The 18299-nt window shown below is 42.8% G+C and overlaps 1 protein-coding gene across 3 annotated transcripts; it reads left to right on the top strand.

Annotated features, from left to right (window-relative positions):
- The first annotated feature begins 156 nt into the window (after positions 1-156).
- On the top strand, positions 157-17992 carry LOC112259730 (SH3 domain and tetratricopeptide repeat-containing protein 1). Of its 3 annotated transcripts, none has more exons than XM_024434348.2 (20): positions 157-1109; positions 2631-2681; positions 4385-4515; positions 5139-5244; positions 9948-10091; positions 10365-10563; positions 10691-10767; positions 10931-11126; positions 11672-11802; positions 11960-12007; positions 12156-13541; positions 13741-13910; positions 14269-14337; positions 14569-14692; positions 15191-15371; positions 15464-15614; positions 15697-15819; positions 15912-16062; positions 16333-16529; positions 16849-17992. In XM_024434348.2, the coding sequence occupies exons 1-20, from the start codon at positions 953-955 to the stop codon at positions 17179-17181; spliced, it is 4125 nt and encodes a 1374-aa protein (XP_024290116.2). In that variant the 5' UTR covers positions 157-952; the 3' UTR covers positions 17182-17992. The 3 variants fall into 3 exon arrangements, with proteins under 3 accessions (XP_024290116.2, XP_042184109.1, XP_024290117.2); XM_024434349.2 differs by having other exon boundaries at positions 158-1109; positions 11960-12001; XM_042328175.1 differs by lacking the exon at positions 2631-2681.
- Positions 17993-18299: the final 307 nt, after the last annotated feature.

Raw genomic sequence — 18299 nt, 5'->3', positions numbered from 1 at the left:
TATTCTAACAGATTCGAATGGAAATAGTGAGTCATTCTTTCCATTCAGTTGGACATGATAGACAGGGCTCTGGTCTCCGAGACTAAGTGTTAACTCCAGGCCAGGCTGATAGAGAGGAGGAAAGGGAAGCGCTGACTCTCTTCCTAGGATGTGACAGAGGTTAGCTTGGGCAAAGGACACTTATTTTAGAGTACGCAGCAGCTGACTGTGGAAATGGTCAAATGACTACACATAGGACTACATTAATCAATAGGCCTAAGCAGTTGTCTTTTTATGTACGTACACGTAGGCTACGTGCGTGCATGCGCGTAGCATTTTCAATTTCTCAATAGGAAATAGCTGAAATAGCAAGGAATTATGAATGCCACGATGAGGTCAAAGTGAAAAAGTTTTATATACGACACTTAGCACTCAAACTTCTGGAAAAATGTATCTGCGGATTGAGAAAACAGTTCAACTTTCCCAGTCAATGGCCTATATTTACAACAGCGAACTCCTTCTGTTGACAGAACAGCGCGGTGGACTTTCAGAAAAGAAATAAACTTTATTTGTTCAGTCAGCGATTATTAACCTGTTCCCTGCAGTCAGCTGCACTTTCTTCGCACCGATGGCACACTGGAGTGGCTCGTGTGCCAAACGTCACAGGACAGAACAATTCTGATGGAGTTGGGAAATCCTCTGTAAGCAAAACAACGGATGACAATCACCGATTTTTCACCAAAGATCTGACTTTGGAATAAGTAACGCTTCTATGGACCATTAAGTGACAACACAATATTGATATTCTTCTACAAGGCATCTCTAAGTCAGCGGTTTTAACGTCTCACGCCCTCTTCGACAGTGATAGTAAACATTTGTGACGTACCCATGGATAGTGTGCGCACGGCGCGAGGAGGGTGCAGATGCTCATGATATCCAGCTTCGCTCGGGGAGTTTAAAGTAGGGCTACAACATGAAAAAGTTAATTATGTCAACCGCGGAACAAGAGGTGGAACCCGTGGCGGTGGTTAACCGTATGGATACTAGCACTCGCCATTACCGGAGAGAGCTCTCAGCAGAAGACCACAACCATGATCCGGTAAAAAAGGGGACCAGAAGTAGAAAAATGGGTGAGTCATTGATCCATAAAGTGACATTAAAATGACACACAGATCCACAATCTGCCTCTGCAGTAGTAGCATACCGTGATATTGTTTTTAGGACTACCAGTCAAGTCTCAGAACACCTCATTCAAAGGTTTTTCTTTATTTTGACTATTTTCTACATTGTAGAATAATAGTGAAGACATCAAAACTGTGAAATAACACATATGGAATCATGTAGAAAACAAAAAAGTGTTAAACAAATCAAAATATATTTTATATTTGAGACTCTTCAAATAGCCACCCTTTGCTTTGATGACAGCTTTGCACACTCTTGGCATTCTCTCAACCAGCTTCATGAGGTAGTCACCTGGAATGCATTTCAATTAACAGGTGTGCCGCCGCCTTAAGTTAATTTGTGGAATTTCTTTCCTTCTTAATGCGTTTGACCCAATCAGTTGTGATGTGACAAGGTGGGGGGTTGTTAAGTCCATATTATGTCAAGAACAGCTCAAATAAGCAAAGAGAAATGACAGTCCATCATTACTTTAAGACATGAAGGTCAGTCAATCCGGACAATTTCAAGAACTTTGAAAGTTTCTTCAAGTGCAGTCGCAAAAACCATCAAGCACTATGATGAAACTGGCTCTCATGAGGAACGCCACAGGAAAGGAAGACCCAGACGTACCTCTGCTGCAGAGGAAAAGTTCATTAGAGTTACCAGCCCCAGAAATTGCAGCCCAAATAAATGCTTCACAGAGTTCAAGTAACAGACACATTTCAACAACAACTGTTCATAGGAGACTGTGTGAATCAGATCTTCATGGTTGAATTGCTGCAAAGAAACCACTACTAAAGGACACCAATAATAAGAAGACTTGCTTGGGCCAAGAAACACAAGCAATGGACAATAGACCAGTGGAAATCTGTCCTCTGGTCTGGAGTCCAAATTTTTGGTTCCAACCGCCGTGTCTTTGTGAGACGCGGTGTGGGGTGAACGGATTATCTCTGCATGTGTATGTCCCACGGTAAAGCATGGAGGAGGTGTTATTGTGTGGGGGTGCTTTGCTGGTGACACTGTCTGTGCTAGTCATACAAGCTCAGTTTAAAAGAGGGTTATTTGACAACTTGATTGTTGTTTCAGTTCGATCTATGGTGGTCTGTTTTGTGACCCTGCCCCCTTTCTCTCAATTCTTCCTTCTTGTTTAGTTGGGGACACTGTTATGAAATCAGAGATTTCCTCCTGTCTCCCTCTGTGTGTGTGTGTGTGTGTGTGTGTGTGTGTGTGTGTGTGTGTGTGTGTGTGTGTGTGAAAGCGATAGCACACACAGGAAACATGGGTAGAGGACTAGGGATCATATGTTTTCCTGCTCTTGTCATAATAAACACATAAAGGACATTTCAGCCGCTAGCCAAAAGGCCCATAAAGAACTTTTGGGCATGTCACCTTTTAATTTTTAGGTTATTTTGTTTACCTACTTCTTACAATCGATCAAAGTAGCATACATACTGTGTTCAGTATTAAATGAACATGTCTGTATATTGCAGAGCGCTCCAGCTCCAGAGGAGCAGGCACATCCGAAGACTGCTTCCCAACAGGTGACTAACTAATAACTGTATCTACTTTACAGGGCTGATCTAGAATCAGTTCCCACTGGTCCATGTAATCTTATTCATTATGATCTACAAGGCTAAACTGATCCTAGATCATACCCTGAGACACTGTATTAATACAGACCCAGAAATATGACACCTTTCAGTGAAAGGGGGATTTCCATTTTCAATCGTCCAATGTATGTATATCAGACACTTCATTCTCATTGTGGAAACTCAGAATTTAACAGAATGGAATTTCATGAAGGTTCCAACCACAGTATTTCCAAAAGAAGGGGGGAGAGTTTGGGGTTTGGCTGTGGTAGTTGGAGTAAAGTTATGGTTTATGGGTTTAACTCTCTCTCTTGCCATTATGAGGTCTAAGATTCAACTGTGGGTTTTGAATGACTCATTCTGCTATGAACCATCAGGCTATTTCATACAGCCTCATGCTTCCAGTATCAACATAGGGGTAGAGAGTAGCCTGAGTGCCAGCCTATTTATGCTATCATGCCAACTCCCTGTCACTCAATAATGACAGCAATGGAGACCGATCTGGGACCAGGCTAGGTTGAGCGCAACACACTGAGCACTGCTGTAGTGGTTTGACCCACGCTATGACTGCAGACTCAAAGTCAACCATTAAAAAGGCGAGGTGACATTGGGTCATATTACAATCATATAAGTTATGAGTTAAGAGTTTCATGTTCGTTCAGTAGGAAGCAGTTTTTATATTTTGTGTATTCCTACTGTGGTTTTTAGTGTACCAATAAACAACTTACTGCCGTTATTGTGTGTTCTGCACTCTTTCTTCTCTTGTCTCACAAAAGCAGTAGCCTGTATGCTATTAAACTAGAATTCACTAGCTGGTCCCAGATAGGTTTGTGCTGTCTTGCTAACTCCTATGGTTATTGTTACATTTGGTGTGACAGTGACCATAGGAGATGGCAAGACAGCACAAATAGATCTGGGACCAGGCTGGAAATTCACTTCTCATTATGGAAAAATCATGTATTTGACAGTGAATTTGAACTATGATTCTTGTACCTTGGACCTGAGAGAGCCTGAGAAAGCCACTTTGAAGTCATTGATTAATCTCTGTGGGTCATTCACTGTCAATCACAGGGTCACCAGACCAGTCCCTTACTGAAAAACAACATGAATGTCATGTGGACACATATTAAGTGTTCCAAAAGCACATGTTTTCATGTGATCGTATGTGAAGTTAATATGATAACACGAGACGTGTAAAGCAACATGTGATAACATGGAACTACACATGTGAAAACGTGATCAAGTGTTCCAAAAACACATGATTTCACATTCAATTTCACATGTGAAATCATGTGGTTTTTCTGTAAGTGGTGAGATGATTGTGTCCAAAATGGCCGTTGGTTAATAAAGAAACAGGAAGTAAAGTTGAGGATACAGTATTAGTACTGTACCTGCCAGGATATTGACATTGTTGTTCTGAGTCGTTTTTAGTCTTAACTATGACAAACCTCAAACGACACTTTTGAACTGCTGACTGAAGTGAATTACTTCTACGTGGTGTTTTGAGAAATAGCATTATTGTTTATTACAAAGTCACCAGAGTATCTCTGTCACCTCTTCTCTCCTACAAAACATTAACTAGAGAAGGATTGCCCATACTCAGCTTGTCATAGACTGTAATGGTGATTTTTTAACGTGTCCTTGCGTGTTTCCAGCGCTGCCCATGCTGTTGGCCATGGTGGAGGGGCCGGACAAGCTTCCTGCAGACGAGGGGTCACAGGAAGTGCTGAGGGGGAAACTCCGCCTCCTGGAAGCCGACAGCATAGAGGTCAACGCTCTCTTCATGGTATAACACTCTATTAACCTTTTATGTATCCAGGTTAGTCTTGTCACAGGTTGGCATTTATTGTCAGAACTCTTGACCTGGAGGCATCGCTGCAGAGTGGTCAGTAGCTAGCACAGCCACAAAGTCATACAACCTGATATTAACCTTAAATGAAGACACAAAATATCATTTTTGTTTTCATGAACTACGATATAGACAATTTTGACTTTGCAGTTGGCCCATTTAGTGGAAATCGCTCAGTTCTGCCTCCAGGGAAAGATTCAGGACAATAAATGTTAACCTATGTAATTTTCATGTAATCTTTATGTACAGCTGTAATCTATATATGCTGCTAAAAATTCATTTGCTATGATACTGTACTCAGCACACAGTCACACCCCATTTTGTCAATGCTTTGTCTCAGCTTTTGTGGAATTATCGCAAGCGTGAAAAGTTATAGTGAATATAATGAATGCATTGTGTATGGTCATATCACCAGTTTTGCATTTGAAGTGTTTGTGTTATCAGGTTGTATTTGTTCTTATTGTGTACTTTATTAACATATTACATTGCTTTATACAGTAGTTTGTGAGAAATCATGTACATTTAGAACTCTTCTCTGTTTTCCTCTCCTGTACTTTTAGGAACTATCAGCTCGGCTTGTTTCCATCAACTGTGAAGAAAACGCCATATTTGTCACATTCAAAACATTTGAAGAGATATGGAGGTTCACCACGTATTACACAATGGGTAATGTCGTCTAGTATAAGAAGTACTAGATATAGTATGGGGTTTTTATTTACATGAATGATACACACGTTCTGAATCCTAACTTAACATAAATGGTTATAGAATACAGTGGGGCAAAAAAGTATTTAGTCAGCCACCAGTTGTGCAAGTTCTCCCTCTTAAAAAGATGAGAGAGGCCTGTAATTTTCATCATAGGTACACTTCAACTATGACAGACAAAATAAGAAGAAAAAAATCCAGAAAATCACATTGTAGGATTTTTAATGAATTTATTTGCAAATGATGGTGGAAAATAAGTATTTGGTCAATAACAAAAGTTTATCTCAATACTTTGTTATATACCCTTTGTTGGCAATGACAGAGGTGAAGACATACAGAAAATGTTTGACAAGGTTTTCACACACTGTTGCTGGTATTTTGGCCCATTCCTCCATGCAGATCTCCTCTAGAGCAGTGATGTTTTGGGGCTGTTGCTGGGCAACACAGACTTTCAACTCCCTCCAAAGATTTTCTATGGGGTTGAGATCTGGAGACTGGCTAGGCCACTCCAGGACCTTGAAATGCTTCTTACGAAGCCACTCCTTCGTTGCTCGGGCGGTGTGTTTGGGATCATTGTCATGCTGAAAGACCCAGCCACGCTTCATCTTCAATGCCCTTGCTGATGGAAGGAGGTTTTCACTCAAAATCTCACGATACATGGCCCCATTCATTCTTTCCTTTACACGGATCAGTCATCCTGGTCCCTTTGCAGAAAAACAGCCCCAAAGCATGATGTTTCCACCCCCATGCTTCACAGTAGGTATGGTGTTCTTTGGATGCAACTCAGCATTCTTTGTCCTCCAAACACGACGAGTTGAGTTTTTACCAAAAAGTTATATTTTGGTTTCATCTGACCATATGACATTCTCCCAATCTTCTTCTGGATCATCCAAATGCTCTCTAGCAAACTTATGAATTGAAAAACTGTATGGCAGAGAGGGATGAGGCAAAGGTAATGGCAAATAAATCTGACAACACAGCAGACTGGCAAACATACAGTAAATTGAAAAGTCATGTAACTAAACTAAACAAAAAGGAGAATGAAACTATACTATGGAAGAAAGATGAATGAAAGTTAAAAGTGCTGGAGTACTTTAAATACAATTATAGGCAAGAACGCAAACTCTGCTCCATCTTTCATTGAGGCAGATGGCTTGTTCATAACAAAACCCTTTGATATTGCCAACCACTTTAATAACTGTTTTGTTGACAAGATTAGCAGACTTAGGTATGACATGCAAACAATAAATGTTGAGCCTTCATATTCATGCATAATGGACCAAATAATGAAGGACAAGCACTGTAGTTTTAAGTTCCTCAAAGTGGGTGTGGAAGAGGTGATTTTTTTTTTTGTTGCTATTTATAGATCAGGACAAATCACCTGGTACCAACAACCTGGATGGTCAATTGTTGAGGTTGGTAGCAGAATACATTGTGACTCCTGTTTGTCACATCTTCAATTTAAGCCTAGAAGATGCCGTTTGCCCTCAGACATGGAGGGGTCTGAGGTCATTTCTACCCAAATATAGCAGAGCACCCTTTAATGACCTCCCGAGTGGCGCAGCGGTCTAAGGCACTGCATCTCAGTGCAAGAGGCTTCACTACAGTCACTGGTTCGAATCCAGGCTGTATCACATCCGGCCGTGATTGGGAGTCCCATAGGGTGGCGCACAGCGTCAGCCTACCCTGGCTAAAGCCGGCCGTGATTGGGAGTCCCATAGGGTGGCGCACAGCGTCGGCCTACCCTGGCTAAAGCCGGACGTCATTGGGAGTCCCATAGGGTGGCGCACAGCGTCGGCCTACCCTGGCTAAAGCCGGACGTCATTGGGAGTCCCATAGGGTGGCGCACAGCGTCGGCCTACCCTGGCTAAAGCCGGACGTCATTGTAAATAAGAATTTGTTCTTAACTGACTAGTTAAAAATATATATGTGTTTAAATGGTTCAAATTGGCGACCAATCAGCCTGTTGCAAGTGCTTAGCAAACTTCTGGGAAAAAGTTGTTTTTTCAAGTTATTTTACAGAAAACAAAGGGCACTTAACATGCTTGGCACTGACACAAATGACTGATGATTGGCTGAAAGAAATTGATAGTAAAAAGATTGAGTTGTTTTGTTAGACTTCAGTGGATTTGCATCCTCTGCCTTTATTATGGATAGAGTTACCCATATAATAGAACACAGAGGGTTTTCATTAATGGAATCCTCTCTCTCTCTTCGTTAATGGAAGCCTCTGTAAATTCAGTGTGGTGTACCGCAGGGCAGCCGGCTAGGGCCATTATTGTTTTCTGTTTTTACAAATGACCTTCCACTGACCTTGAATAAAGCCTGTGTGTCTATGTACGCTGATGACTCAACAGTATACATGTCGCCTGTAGCATGAAAATAAATAACTGAGACACTTAACATAGAGTTCCAGTCAGTTATAGAATGGGTAACTAGCAATAGGCTGGTGCTAAATATCTCTAACTAAAAGCATAGTTTTTGGGACAAATCACTCGCTTAACACTAAACCTCATCTGGATCTATTATTGAATAAAATGGCTATTGAGCAAGTTGAGGAGACTAAACTGCTGGGTCTAACCCTAGATAGCAAGCTATCATGGTCAAAAGATATGGACTTAATGGTTGCTAAAATGGGAAGAGGTCTGTCCATGATAGGGCGTTGCTCTGCCTTCTTGACATCTCAGTCGACCAGACAGGTCCTACAGGCCCTAGTTTTGTCGCACCTGGACTACTGCCCAGCTTTGTGGTCATGTGTGGCAAAGAACGAGTACCAATAACATGCATGTCAGTCTCTCCTGGCTCAAAGTTGACTGCATCACTATTGGTCTTTGTGTGAGGTGTTGAAGGTACCGAACTGTCTGTTCAAGCAGTTGGCACACACAACAGAAAACATGCAACCAGAGGTATCTTCACAGTCCCCAGGTCCAGAACAGAGGCTGGGAAACGCACAGTATTAAATAGAGGCATGACTACAGGGAACTCTCTGCCACCCCAAGTAACTCAAGCTAGCAATTAAACCAGTTTAAAAAAACAGATAATAGAACACCTTACAGCACAAAGGGGACTGTGATGAGACACAGACATTTTTATAGTGTATTGTAATTTGCACTGTACTGTGTATTAGACCTAGATGTTGTGTGCATGTACTGATATGTAGGTGTCGTGACTTGACTTTTAACATTAATCTGAACACTGTTATATATCTAATCAACTATGTTGTTACCCGATCAAATGAATCATGTAACAATTAACTCATTAGGATCTGGGGCACCACGAGAGCAGTTATTTAAAGAGTTACCATCTCCCGAATTAAACTCTAAAGGTCTTTACCTATCACATCTATAAACAGTCAACTTATTAATCATAACCTTGTATCATATCATCATTCTGAACAGTCGTAACCTCTTTGCATCTGCAAAAACCTGAGCCTTACTCAGTAAGATTCAGTACTACACAAATTGATTTAATTATTTATTTACTAGCTAGTTAAATGTTAACACGATATACATACACACTTAATACATTAAAAACAGGTCCCTGGTGGACTGACAACAATAGGGCTACTTGTTACAAAAGACATGGAGAGGGCGAGAGAGGGAGTGGGACCGAGACACTTAACGTTGGTACATTTGGAAACTACTCTCACCTGATTTCTTACTCCAAGCAGGTGGCGGCACAGGAACCGCCACCCGCGTGGAGTAAGCAATCATGTATGTATTTACATGAAAATTCTTAACCCATCATTTTATACAGTTTGTTCAAAAGGGGCGGTTCTGTCAGGCTGACACACTCTCTGACCTCAATCAAGGGGGCGGTGACTACTTACTGTGCACAGTTATAGAAACAATTTCCTCTTAGTTTCTAAAATCACATCCCTCTCTTAACAAAAACACTAATACTTTTTCATATAGCATGCACAACGCAGAGGATGGAAACTTTGTACATGTCGTATGTATACTTTCCAAGTTACAGTATTTCCTTCATAATATTTTTAATGACATCACAAAATAACAACCAAACCGAAATTAGTGTTATTTTAGGTCGCCTCTGAAAAATCCCCACATTCTATATTAGAAATATTGTTCTAGTAGTTGCTTTTGAACGTGTTAGACTTTTGGCGCGAAAACTCTTCTTAAAACAAAGTACATTCCTTGAGGGAATTTAGAGAGGGATGTCTGAATGTTCTGTCCTTGATTTACAACAGGGTGTGAGGTGTTAATCCCCACCAGTTCCCTCCTCCCCCTCTGCGGGTGAGAGGGGGTCTGGTTGAAGTTATTTATTGCAAAGCTGATCTGACCTATTTGGATCCTCACAGGACAGTCATGACATAGGCTCTATGTCACGTTTTAAATGTATGTATTTCAGTCCTTGACTAATAATGTTCTGTACTATGTACTATATCATGTTTCATGTGGACCCCAGGAAGAATAGTTAATGCTTTTGTAGCAGCTAATGGGGATCCTAATAAATACCAAACAAAGTAGAGGTCTTCACGGGTTCGGGTGGACCCGATATACCCGACCCGGGCCTGAACAGGTTCGGGTCTGAAATAACAAAGTAACTGATTTTATATCTCCGATTGAAATCAATACATAAACTACTTCTAGACCAGGACTTCTGACTGACCTCTGACATATTGACATCTGACCTCTGTTCCCCAGGCTTTCTGGGTCAGTGCATGGAGAACCTGCTGTTGGACCAGGACTTCTGGTTGAGTTCTCTGGACCAGGAGTACTTTGCCATAGAGATCTCTATCCAAGAGGAGACTCTCAACCTCATGTACAAAGGCATCCTCATGCAAGAGGGTAACTCGCCCAGTGACTCACAGATTTAAAATATCTGACTTCGACAGCTTTTGGTACCCACGTTCACTGTGGTGTACTCAGAATAGTGTATTCAGAATATACAGAAGCACTTAATTTGATAAGTCAGCACATACAGATCACATGAACATAGAGTATCCATGTTATGCTGTTATGAGATGTTATACATGTTATACTCTTAATTACAATGCTACAAATGATTAGTTATTTAGTTATACCCACAAATAAAGTATGACAAATCTCCCCCTCTGTCAGGTTCCTTGTTCGCCAGCTGCAGCTCCACCCAGATGTTCGACAGCGCCACCTCTGGTAGAGACCTCTACCTGGAGCAGGGGGACATCGCCCTGTTTGAGCCCCCGTTCCTGGGCTCGGGGTGGACCGTACTCTCCCTGGGGGATGGAGCCCGGGGGACCAAACCCAAACCAGCCCTGGAGCCCGTCATCCCCTTCCACCAGTCAGTACTTTGCCTAGTGTATACTTAGCTATTTCATTCTTAGTCAATACAGAAGAAGAAGCATACTGCTAATTTTCCAAGTTTCACCTTTTTATTCACATATTTCGTTCCTGTTTCCGCCCTATAGATGGTTCCTCAAATCATGTGCGGAGAACATCTTAGTTGGCAGTGGCAAGCCAGCATGTGATTTCCCCTGCCAGTTTGGTAAGAAGAACCTTGTTTGAATTCCACTTGACAATCCTAATTCTAAGGGCTTCACTTTTCCTTTTTCTCATAGAATTAGAGTTATATGGAGGAATTCTAGAGTCTAAACTTACTTTAAAATTCTAATGAATCTCTCCTGTCCACCTCTCTCTCCCCATGTAAGCCACTGGCTCTTGCGTGGCCACTGTTGAGTATGACGCCGGTGGGCCAGACGAGCTAAGCCTGGAGCAGGGCGACCGCATCATCATTGTGGGCCTGTTGGTGTCGTGCTTCGAGTGGTTCACTGGCAGACTGGAGAGAACAGGAGAAGTGGGATTGGTGATGACAACACTGGTCAGACCGGCCGATAGCCTTTGTGAGTAAGTGTGTCCTTCTGCTGAGTTATATATTGATTAACTGGTTAACTGCATCAGATTAGCTGCGTCATCATGTATACAGTAGTGATATATTCATAGAATTAAATAGTAGTGATATATTCATAGAATTAAATAGAACAGCAACTATGCAGCTCGATGGTATCAGCTACTCAAGTGTAGTTTTCCACACTCAACAGTTTCCTATGTGTATCAAGAATGGTCCACCACCCAAAGGACATCCAGCCAACTTGACACAACTGTGGGAAGCATTAGAGTCAACATGGGCCAGCATCACTGTGGAATGCTTTCAACACCTTGTAGAGTCTGTTCCCGATGAATTTAGGCTGTTCTGAGAGGAAAGGGGGGCGCGCAACTCAATAATAGCACACTTGGTTTATCTCTATGGGTGTAATTACAGTAAATGTACAAAGGCACACTGTGGACAATGCTTTCAGAGCCATGTTGAATTATATGTTCAAACCCACATCATAGCTCCTCACATTCCTTTTAGAAAGTTATCATTCTACCTTTTATTAACTCCATTCTAGGGCATCTGACATTTTCCTAGAGAAAGAAGAGAGGTTGTTTTTCAACCTGAAAGAAGATCAGATTAAAGAGGAGACAATCGCCTTGCTGAAAAAAATAAACCAGAATGATGTTGGACACGTCTACAAACTTGGTGAGACAGAAATTGGGAAATGCTCAGGGGCTTTTCTTGGTGATGAACAGCTGCCAGCAAGTACAGCTTGTTTTTATTTTTTGCTCTCTTAGACTTGCTTACTGTGTAAAGACGGTCTGTTTTGATATTGATTCATTAATTATTGCTTTCATTCCAGATCTGATTGCTCACCCGGATTCTCCAAATGAACCAACTCAAAGTAGGGGTATTTATTGTTTGCTTTGTACTTATGGACTATTGGGTTTGAGTATTTTTTTTCTCAACTTGGAAAACTTTCAAATAATTCCCTTTTTCTGATTCTTCCCACAAGTCAACAAAATCATAAATAATGATCTTCATCTAATGTCTTGCAGATGGTTCCCAAGGCAACATGGACGCTCACCAACAAGCAGAACTGAGGAGAAAGATTGAAGAGATTCTGCTAAAAGGGAAGATGAAATCGAAGGTGCCTCATGCAACTGTGACGACAAATGGAACTCTGGAGGACCAGAGTGAGACCTCTAAGACTACATTACCCAGCGGGCCTCACTTCACCATCCAACCAGTTGAGGAAGGCACCACCACCAACCAGGAGAAATTCCTTCCTCTTCTATCCTTCCTGGGTGGCAGCAACTACAAGCCAGAGTTTGGCGCCCTCTATGGCCAAACTCCGGAACGGCTCCTCGCCACTTTCACTGGCCACTCGGACGACGTTGACAAATTAGTGGCGTATCTAAGTGTTGCCAGGGAAACTGCCAGAAAGAAACGTCTCCATTGGTCCCAGAGCCGCCTCTGTTTCCTTTTGGGGAAACTCTGCGCAGGACGATCAAAATTTTCCCAGGCTCGCGTCTACTTCGAGGAGGCCCTTAGCGTCCCTCGAGACATCTTCACGGACATGCTAATGCTAGCTAGCATCTACGCTAACCTAGCGGTGATCTATCTCATGCAGAAAAATACAGAGAAATACTTGGCTCTGTCGGAGCGGATCGCTGCGCTGCTAATGGGCATCCCTTACTGCGTCTCAACAGTGGAGAAAGACTCAGAAGTTCTGAAATTTATCCTGAAGAAGGCGGTGCTTAGTCACAATAAAATGGCAGAAGCCAGAGCATGCTTCCTTTTGGCCAAGCTCCACTGGAGGCGAGGTGAGGCGGCGGACACCATTCCCTTCCTGGAGAGGCTTCTGGTTCTCTTGGCGGAGCCCCCTGGTGTCCGGAGCGTCAGGCCCAGCCATGGCTACCTCAGCCTGGCGGGGCTGTACAGCCAGCTCTCCCTCCCTCACCTCTGTGTCAGCTCGGCCAGGAGAGCCACGATGCATCCGTCTGCTAGGCTAGCCGATTGTCTGAATGGAATGGGGCTGGTTCTGGAGAACACAGACAGACTCTATGGGATCCGGAAGCAGGACGTCGCCATTCCGGCTCAAGTGGCTCCATATCTCAGCCGGTCGCTCTCCTTCACTGGGCGATTAGATGGAGTCGGTGGCACTGGTGACCACACTCTAAGCCAGGCTCTAACACTCTGCCTATCCCAGCTGTTTCAGGAACATGGGATGCTAGGTCACGCCGTACGCTCCATGCACACTCTCATAGACCATCATTGTGCGCCGTCATCATCATCGGGCACCTCTAGCATTCCTGAACGAAACATCGCCCTTGTGTGGCTAGCATGGCTCCACATCTGTAACAGCCAACCAGAGGTTTCTCTAGATGTCCTCGACTCAGTGCTGGCCTCCATGCCAGAACATTGCACTACCCCACAGGAAGGTACACTTAAGTTGTTATTTTGCACATACTATACTGTTGAACTTACCTCTACATATGTATTTTTTTTGTAGATATCTTGTAATGCTTGTTTGTGTTATTGTAAAAATATGTGAGTATTTGTATCGTTTATTTACTACTGCTGTAAGTATGACAAACTAATTTGCCCTTAGAGATTAATGAAGTACAATCTCATCTAAAGGACTGGTCCACAACATGAGGGGTGTAGCCTTGCGAAGCATGGGGGACCTGAGGAGGGCAGCAGAGAGCTACCAGACGGCCATTGATGTGTGTGAGGAGTGTGAGGACCGGGCTAACTGGGCAGTAGCAGAAGCTAACCTGGGGTTATTGTGTCTGAAGGCTGGGGCTAAGGTATATGAAGGCTGGGGCTAAATATATTATTTTATTGTGTTACTATTTCTTTTTTTTATTTAGACAATTTTTAAAACTTTTTAACTCTGCATTGTTTGGAATGGGCTCGTAAGTAAGCATTTCATGGTTTCGTCTACACCTGTTGTATTTGGCGCATGTGACAAATAACATTTGATTTGATAGGTGAATTATGATTACAAAATTCCCAGGTTTTCCAGAAATCCTGTTTGGAAAGAATCCGTGAATATTCCAACAGGGATTTCCCGGAAAATCAGTTAATTTGGGGGAAAGTTGGTGAAATGTTGCTACTTTAATTAGGATTCCAGATAGATTAGCAGTCCTGTCTCTTCATCCTCAGAGGTTAGCGGAGCAGCATCTAACAGAAGCTGTTGAGATGTTGTCAGCGCTGGAGGGACAAGAACATGAGGTTCATTTTATTCATTTTTTATTTTTTACACATCCCTATTAGGAGGACAACTTTATTTTATTTATTTTTCATGTCACATTTTTTTATTTTTTTTATTTTGTTCTATGTAATATTTGTTATCGTTACAATTTACTGCAGGTGTCATTATGAATGCTTTCATAAAGCCTTTATAACAGCCATATAACATACATTATAACGTTTGTCATTAGTCGTTACCTTTTGTTATTCAAGGTGAACTTTACCACTGTGCTGTTGGAGCTGGGACAGTACTATGTGAACCAGAGACACCTGGACAGAGGAAAGATCTACTATGAATGGGCTCTACTCATGGCTATCAAGTCAAACCACTCAGACAGTACGTTCATTTTTAGTTTTTTTTGTTGAAACCATCATTTCCCAGTGTCACCACAATGCTACAAAACACATGGCTCACATACAGGTTCAAACACTATCCTCACCACTAGCCATCAGCTGAATCAACATTAGGAGGTATGGAGACCCTCTGAGAACGTTGGTATTGGATCCAAGGAAAGGAAATACTCTCAAGCCTGTGGTTAGTTTTTGTTGGAGAAACCGAGATGCAGAATCTTTCATACGTGAATATTTCCCTGCTAAAATGACATGGGTTATGCATTCTACAGTTCTATAATGTGTTTATTTAAGATTTGAATGTTTAAATATGAAGTTACTATATACTGAACATATGGAATGAATTTCATTTGCAGTATACCCGATTCATCACTTCTGCCCCAAATATGTGTTACTCCTCTGGCTAATGTTGAGGCTTTAGCTCAGTAGGCTAACAGAAAGATGCTGTTAATCCGACTCTCCGTGCTCTATTCCCCTCTCCCAGGTCAGTTGAGCGTGACGCGACGCTTGTGCCACCTTTACAGAGCAGTGTGTCCTGATGAGGCCCAGTGCATCATCTACAACGAACATCAGCTGGCCCTGCTGGTGACCCGGGGAGACAGGAGACAGGAGGGAGAGGTGTTGGAGACCATCAGCCAGCTATACCTTAGTCTGGGGACAGAGAGGTCCGTCCGTCCGTCCCTGTCTATCTATCTATCTATCTATCTATTTGGCAGCAACTGATAACATTCCCCATGCTTTCCATCTCTGTGTCCAGGGCTAGGCGGTCTGCTCTGGACTACACCAAGCGTAGCCTGGGGATCTTCATAGACCTGGGCCGGAGGGAGAAGGAGGCTTACGCCTGGTTACAGGCTGGGAAGATATACCACCTGCTGGGCCAGACTGAACTGGTGGACCTTTATTTACAGGTCAGAACCTATTCTATAGCACAGTGCAGACAGCAGTCACTCAGAGTTACATTGACATGTTACCTCTTGTATTTCCTCCCAGGTGGCCCAAGATGTGGGGGTGAGTACGGGAGACACACACTTCATCCTACAGCTGCTGGAGGCAGGAGGGGACGTCTTCTTCAACAGCTCAACGGAGAGAGAGAAGGCTGTCTGCTTCTATGGGGTACGACACAGACGCACACACTGCTTCTATGGGGTAGGACAGAGGTGGTGTATGTATGTGTGTGACCCACCTCGTGTGTGTGTGTCTGTTAGGACCGTGCCCTGCCCATCGCGGTGAAAACCAGCAGTACAGAGGTCAGACTGAGACTGTCTAACAAGCTGGTGGAGCTGCTGCTGCAGATGAAGCTGTATGGAGAGGCTGTTGAGTACGCCCAGACCGCCCTGGACATCAGTGTTAAACTGGGTAGGACACACAACAGAGCCAGTCCTTGCTTGTATTTTCCAATAGAAATATGTATTTACATATCGCAGATGCTCTTATCCAGAGTGAATTACAGTCAGTGCATTCCAGTAAGGTTTGGCAGGAAAAAACAACCACATCACAGTTATTATTACAACAACAACAAAAAGCCGCCATCAGCAGAATCCAGGAAGTAAAAACAAGTGCACCCTGGCTATAGCTCTTTCTGTGAAGAAATACTAACCAATGAAACCACGGTTGTACTTCATATAGGAAACCGTCTGAACGAGCGTGTGGCGTTCCACCGCCTGGCTACTCTGTACCACTGTCTGGGTCAGTTTGAGCTGGCTGAACACTACTACCTGAAGGCCCTCTCCCTCTGCCCCACGCCCCTGGAATTTGATGAGGAAACCCTGTACTATGTCAGGGTGTATCGGACGCTGGGGGATATTATATTCTATGACCTGAAGGTAATCAAATCAATCAATGTAATTCATGACTGGGCAGTTTGTTGTATTTTCAGGTTTTAAATACATATCTATAAGAAATTGAAATTCGATCCCAAAAGTTAAACTTTGAATTGCACTCCTTTGGAGAAATTCCGTGTCAAGATGGAGTTGATGCCAACCCTCGAAGACATGCAGAAAACATATGCATGAATTTCCATTTCATTGTGGCTATATAACGCTTGATTTACATGGACCGAACCAAAACGGCTTCAACGATTCCTCCACTGACCCGAACCAACCTTACCTCTATAACCCCTAACTTTTCACCTTTGACCCTTAGGACCCGTATGACGCCGCAGGGTACTACCACCTAGCACTTGCTGCAGCCATGGACATCGGCAACAAGAAGTCCCAGCTCCAGCTCTGCACCCGATTGGCTACCATCTACCACAACTTCCTAGTCGATCGGGAACTGTCCCTCTTCTTCTACCAGAAAGCACGAGCGTTCGCCTCCGACCTCAATGTACGACGCATCAACCTCTCGCCAGACCAGATCTTCAGCAGTATGTCACAGTACAAGACAAACAGGGTGAACATCCAGGAACCAAGAAATAAGTCACCGCCAAACGGCCATCTTGGTTTGAAGTTAGTGAGAAGAGGGGAGAGGTTATAGCATGGACCCAGATCTGTTTGTGCTCTTACCAACTCCAATGCTGATTGTCAAGCAAACCATGACAATGAGTTACAAGGAGTTGCTATGATAGCACAAACAGACTGGCACTCAGGCTAGAGAGTTTATGGGTGTTGGAGGATATTGTGCCAAGTGGGCGTTGTAGGCCTTCGTTCGGTTTAAAAATGTCATTTTTGAACCTCTGAGATGTGTTCATGTGATTTTGCCAATCAGTGTTCTGTGCCTTACTGAACAATATCAGTTAGAATAGAATCATACAGCAATCACTGAATATCTATAATTGTCTTCAGTTGATGACCTGAAATGAGTTAAGTCATGGTGAAAGTAATGAATCATGAAAGATATCTCTATTAAAAAGTCAGAGAAGATAATGGAGAAGGTCCAGCTGTTGCAGGTTACAGTGGAGTGAATTGCTCTGTGAGAGTGAAGACCACTTGGACTGCGCGGCTGGGCCCATATCCACAGTGTCTCATAGTAGGAGTGCTGATCTAGGATCTGTCCATACAGTCATATTTATTCTGATCCAAAAGGCAAAACTGATCCTAAGTCAGCACTCTGATAAGCCGTCAATGCCTTTTTTTGTATGATTAGCTAGTTTTCCATCCAATCGGCTCAAAGATTTTCATGCGAATATTCAACAATCCGCATAATGAAAATATGCACATTTTCCCATCAGTGGTGTTTCCACCCAACGGACTTGTTGTAGATAAAAAAATCAATGCGTGATGACAGTGCACACAAAATTTATTTTTTCACTTAGGTTTTCATGTAATGAATAAAAATTGAAAGAGTCTATGTGTTTCCATGGCATTTTTCATTTTTTTACTCTACTGATAGTTTTGTCACAGAAACTGTTGAGTTGAATATAAAATGTGCCTCCTCTGGTCTGGGCACGTGCACTCTAGCCAACAGGTGGCAGATCCAGTACAGGTATGCTTTGCTGGTAGTCTACATCATGAGATTATTATGGAAAAGAGAGAGAATATTTTTATTTGTCAAACGTTGATCATCAAGTCACCAGAATAAAGACCCTAGATATTTATTGGAAAGGAGCATCAAGCTCATCACCTTGCACTTTCACCACCCTGTTAAGTTCATAA

The sequence above is a fragment of the Oncorhynchus tshawytscha genome, linkage group LG10, assembly GCF_018296145.1.
Source record: "Oncorhynchus tshawytscha isolate Ot180627B linkage group LG10, Otsh_v2.0, whole genome shotgun sequence".
Classification (NCBI taxonomy): domain Eukaryota; kingdom Metazoa; phylum Chordata; class Actinopteri; order Salmoniformes; family Salmonidae; genus Oncorhynchus; species Oncorhynchus tshawytscha.
This window is presented reverse-complemented; position numbering and strand designations above follow the sequence as displayed.

What these genes read in the sequence shown, in the direction of transcription:
- LOC112259730 (XM_024434348.2), top strand. Translation starts at nt 953, where the DNA reads ATGAAAAAGTTAATTATGTCAACCGCGGAACAAGAGGTGGAACCCGTG. An exon ending in TGGAGGGACAAGAACATGAG is followed by an intron (nt 14,338 to 14,568) that starts GTTCATTTTATT and finishes TTGTTATTCAAG; the next exon opens with GTGAACTTTACCACTGTGCT. An exon ending in AGGCTGTCTGCTTCTATGGG is followed by an intron (nt 15,820 to 15,911) that starts GTACGACACAGA and finishes TGTGTCTGTTAG; the next exon opens with GACCGTGCCCTGCCCATCGC.